The sequence below is a fragment of the Aegilops tauschii genome, chromosome 6, assembly GCF_002575655.3.
Source record: "Aegilops tauschii subsp. strangulata cultivar AL8/78 chromosome 6, Aet v6.0, whole genome shotgun sequence".
NCBI lineage: Eukaryota > Viridiplantae > Streptophyta > Magnoliopsida > Poales > Poaceae > Aegilops > Aegilops tauschii.
The window spans coordinates 475,971,695-475,976,624 of record NC_053040.3 but is presented as its reverse complement, the minus strand read 5'-3'; the positions used below and the strand labels follow the sequence as shown (position 1 = coordinate 475,976,624).

The 4,930-nt window shown below is 66.9% G+C and overlaps 2 protein-coding genes across 2 annotated transcripts; both read right to left on the bottom strand.

Moving 5' to 3' along the window:
- Positions 1–266: 266 nt before the first annotated feature.
- Positions 267–1,076, bottom strand: LOC141026218 (uncharacterized). Its single transcript, XM_073502215.1, has one exon. It carries the CDS (start codon positions 1,074–1,076, stop codon positions 267–269), a length of 810 nt encoding a protein of 269 aa, XP_073358316.1.
- Positions 1,077–1,118: 42 nt separating this feature from the next.
- On the bottom strand, positions 1,119–1,562 carry LOC141026217 (uncharacterized). The gene has a single exon (XM_073502214.1). It carries the CDS (start codon positions 1,560–1,562, stop codon positions 1,119–1,121), a length of 444 nt encoding a protein of 147 aa, XP_073358315.1.
- Between the last annotated feature and the right edge of the window lie 3,368 nt (positions 1,563–4,930).

Here is a 4,930-nt window from a genome sequence, read left to right as displayed (position 1 = left end):
TGGCGAATGTCAGAGGCCCCTGGCACTTTGGGAATGAGCAAGATGATCCCATAGTTGAGGCGCCCGAGGTCGATGGTCCCAACGTAGAACTCGTCAAAGATGGCCATGATTTCCGGCTTAATCACATTCCAGAAGGTCTGGAAGAATTTCACCGGAAGGCCGTCCGGACCCGGGGCCGAGGAGGGCTTCATGCCTCTAATGGCCGCCCAGACCTCATCCTCTGAGAATGGGGCCGTGAGAGTGGCATTCTCCGCAGCGGAGACAAGCTAGCGGCCGGACCAGCAATCGAGGGCCAGAGAAAGGCCGCTCCTAGGAGAGGCAGAGAAAAGGGATCGGTAGAACCCGTCGACATGGGTCCTAATGTCGCTCGGGGACTGCAGAAGGGACGGACCGTCCCAGAGGAGGAGGATGGTGTTGCGTCTACGGCGGCCGTTTGCTATGGCCTGAAAGTAGGCCGTGTTCGCGTCGCCCTTCAGGACCCATTTCTGGGAACCCCGCAAACGCCAGTAAGCTTCCTCGTCCGTGTAGATGATGGAGAGTTGGTCATCCAGGTCATACCGAGAGATCCACTCATCAGGGGAGAGGCTGACCGTGTCAGCACGGAGGTCAAGTGCCTGAATGGCGGTCAGCAAGGCCTTTTTTCGCTCGCGGAGGTCGTGGTTGGCACCCCATCCCTTCATGAACTGTCGGCCGCGTTTGGCACAGAGGTGCCAAGAGTCAATAGCAGACGGGGGGGGGCAGAGGTGAGGAAGAGTCCTGGTCTCCACCCAGCGAGCCCCAACAGCCTCCACGAATCCAGTTTGGGACAACCAGAATGTCTCAAACCGAAATCGAGGAGGGATCGGAGGACGCTCGTCGGAGGAGGACAAGAGAAGAGGGACATGGTCGGAGCCAATCCGAGTGATAGCCCGAAGAGAGGCCAAAGGGCAGCGGAGGTCCCATTCCGAGGAGACTAGGACCCGGTCCAGGACGGACTGGGTCGGGGAGGCTTGCCGATTGGTCCAGGTGAACCTGGCACCGATCCTATCTATTTCGCGAAGACCAAGATCGGCAATGCAGTCATTAAACATCTGCATACGTGCATAGTTGACATGGTCATTGCTCTTGTCTTCCGCGAATCAGAGGAGGTTAAAATCGCCTCCGACAACCACCGGCAGGGAGGCCGCAGAGACCTTCCGGTTAAGCTCCTCGAGGAAGGACGCGGATCTACTGTGGTCAGCCGGGCCATAGACGATGATAACCTCCCATTTGAAGTTCAGGGCTCGTTCATAGAGCTCCATACTAACAAAGAACTGGCCCCGGTCCATACTCCCCACCTCGAAGGTGGCATCCTTCACACCTAGAAGGATGCCACCCGAATGGCCGGCGTTCCCACTAGAAGGGAGCCAGTGCCACGCAAAGAGGTGGGTGCTTAGCCGGTCAAGCTCTGGCAATGAGAAGTCGGAGCGCATGGTTTCCTGGATCACCACTATGTCAATATGCTCATCGCGCACGTACTCGATGAGTTGGCGGCGTCGGCCGTCCTGGCCGAACCCGCGGATGTTCCAGAATAAGACACGCATTAGGAAACCATTGGGGGGCTGCTTGACCCCAGGACGCGGGAGGCGCTTTGGGCGCGGAGAGCGGCAGTGCGAGAGCGGTGCGGCCCCGAGGCTCGGCCTCCACCACTGGTGGGCGGCCAGCCGCCCTACGGGGTTGTGACGGGGTAGCCACCGAAGGAGGGCCCGAGGGGATGGAGGGAGCGAGGAGGGTCTGGCGGGCCTCCGCCAACTTCCCATTAAGGATCTCGCGAGCCTGGATGGCCACAATCTGCACTAAGGGGGGAGCGGATTCCCCCCCTGAAAACAATCGCGGAGTCTGACGCAACCTTTGCAAGGTGACCTAGAGGAACCGCTTCGAGCGTAGAGAATGAGCAAGTAGAAGCTGAAGGGGGGGCGGCTGGCGTACCTGGCTCCAGGTTCCGGGCAGCGGCCCGAAGCTCCGCCCGCTCGGGGATGGGCAGAGCAGGGCTACCGTCCGGCCGGGCGGCCTCAAGCCTGACACTCCATTGCGAGGCCGTCACCGGGGTGGAGGTGGACCGACCACGGCGGGAGTAGGCCGTGGACCGTGGGGGAGGGGGCTGGGAAGCCACGGGGGTGGTCACCCGAGTCTCGCCCTCCCCGTCGGGGTCCGCCGTACCCGCGAGGAGGAGAAGCGGCTGGGAGCAGTCGAGGCGCCGGGGGGATGAAGCAGGAGCTGGCGACGCGGGATCAGGGGCGGGAGGAACCCCAGTTACCGCCGGCAGTGGCGACGGGGAGGGAGCGGCTGCCGGGGGGGTGGGGGGTCCTCGGGGACCATCGCCAGGGGAGGCGAGCTGGGGAGGAGTGGCGCGGCACCCTGGAGCGTCGGCGAGAAGGTGGCCTGGGAGGCGCGCGTCGCCACGGGGGTCCCAGCCGTAGGGGAGGCCCGGACGGAGGCGGTCGGCTGCACGTCCAGGATCGTCACGGCAGGGAGCGCGTCGGGGGAGCGGGGAGAGGAGGCCGGGGCGACGATGAGGCTGATGTCGGAGGCATCACTCCCCTCGGAGGCGGCTGCAACCGGAGAAGGAGGAGGCGCAGCGAGCCCAGCTTGCCGCCCCCCACGGCTTGAGGATGGGACCGGGCGAGGTGGCGAAGGGGAGCGGGAAGGGCTGTCCTCAGATCCCTCCTCATCATCGGAGTGGTGCGACCGAGGGTGATGATGACCGCGGTAGTCATCCTGGGTCCCAGGAGGAGCGCCGGGGGGGGCGTCGTCAAAGAAGCGGGGCCGACCCACATGGTTGGGCGGCTCGGGAGCGATGGGGAGATCAAAGCCCTGGTCGTTGAAGAAGACTCGGATGGTGGCGCGCAGCTTAGAGGAGTCGAGGCACTTGACTTTGACGCGCACCTCCTCCTCCTTGCGGAGGGATAGCTCGTCGACCACCACCACCTTGCCAAGGATCCGAGACATATTGCGGATCACCCGCTCGGACCGAGCAATGTCAGGAAGCCCGGCGACCAGGATCCAAGCAGTGTCAAGGACCGCGACGGCCTTGGGGTCGAGGATCGGCTCGGAGATGTCGACGACCAACTTGTTGAGGGCGAGAGTGATCTGATCACTGCGCGTGGCGTAGCCGTGGCTGAGAGCGTCGGGGAAGACCACCGAGAAAGCGCCATTGGTGGTGAGGGTGGCCTTCCAGTCCCATTGGCGACGATAGAGGTGGTTGAGCTCAGCCTCAATCATCTCGGGGGAGGCGACACCATCAATCACCGTGACGAGCGCCTGGAGGGAGGGGGAGGGGGAGGGGACGTCCGGGAGCTCGATGTGGAAGAACCCCAGCCCCTCGATCCCATGGCCGTACATCATCAACTTCTCGTCGATAGGCTTGTCCGGGCACAACAGCGCGGGGTGGGAGGGATCCTTGCCAATGTAGCAGCATGGGGGGTTGACACAGTTGACCTGGGAATGACCCGCAATGCCGCAGTTGAAGCACGGCGGCCAGGGGCGGCCAGAGACAGGGCCAGACATAGCCGAGCGGCTGGAGGCCGGCACAGTGGCTGCCTGTTGGTTTGCCCGAGCCTGCCCGCGCCGCTTCTTCTTTTTGGCCGCACCCGGGCGACCGCGAGCCTGGCCACCCCCAGCACCACCAGCGGCAGGGGGACCAGAGGAGTTTGCGGCGTGCGGCGGGACGTACTTCCTGGCCGGGGCAGCAGCCGGTTGGGGAGGCGCACGCGGGGAGAGAGGACGGGCCGGGCGGGGAGGGGATGGGCTGCGCTCCCGGCGTCGGGGCGGGGAAGGAGAGCGTCGCCGCGAGGAGCGCCAGTCGCCCGCCGCCGGCGGAGGGGAGCGGGACCGAGCACGCCCATCGGAGCGGCCCGGGGAGCGGCGGTGGTCGCGGCGGTCGTCGAAGCCCTGCGAGCGGCGGCTCTCCCGGTCCCGGAGCTCGCGCCGCAGCTCATCCTCGCGATAGGCGGCGTCCGGGGAGGGACGAGGGGGGTCGCGGCGGTCGTCGTAGCGCCGCTCGCGGCGATCCTCGCCGTCGTCCCACTCCCGCGTCATGGGCGGAGCCAGCGGACAGGAGAGGGAGGCTGACAGGGAGGAATCCGGGCCGGCGGTCGCCGGCGAGGGAGGACGAGGAGGCGGGTGGAGCGGAGCGGGGGATGGGGAGGAACTGGAGATCTCTTCGGGAGAGGGCGAGACCGTGGCGGCGGGGTGGGGGGACGAGGGGCGCGGCAGGCCGTAGGGTAGCCAGATCGATCGAGGGGGCTCAATGGGCTTAGGGCACGGAGCCAGCCCAAGGATCGAAGGCCCAGCCGCCGCGGCCCGGGGAAGAGGCCTATGAGCCCGGAGGGCCAGGCCAGCTACGCGGCGCGAGGGGCACGGCCCAGGACAGGGAGCGGGGCACCGCGCGGAAGGGTTTCCCCTTCGCAGGGAGGAGCCGCCGCCGCCACCGTCGCCGGGGCAAGGGGGCGAGGCCGCTGGCCAAGGGCGACGAGGGAGGGAGAGAGGACGGAACTGACGCGCGAAGGAGCCAAACGCGGCGATGAAGGGTCGGAACGGGGAGCAGCGGGGCACTATCACGCCGGCGGGCGGGGAGGCGGGAAGAGCCGAGGGAGTCGCCGGCGCCAGCCGAGGAGGGGACGCCGTGGACGCCCGCCATGAGGACCGAGCCGAACCCAAGTCAGACCGGCCCGCCACTCCCCAGGAGCGGCGTCGGCGGCCTCCCGAGCCCCGCAAGGCTGCGCCTTGGCCCCGAGGCGGACGAGCAGAGCTCATTGGCCGGTTCTGCGCGCGCCGCCGCGAGCCGGAGGCAGAACCTCCCGCAACGGGAGGCTGAGCCAGCGGCCACGCTGGTCGGCGACGCACGAACGGGGGGGGGGGGGGCGGGGGGGGGGACGGGAGGGGCCAGGGCAGTCGGCCAGGGGGGGTTCGT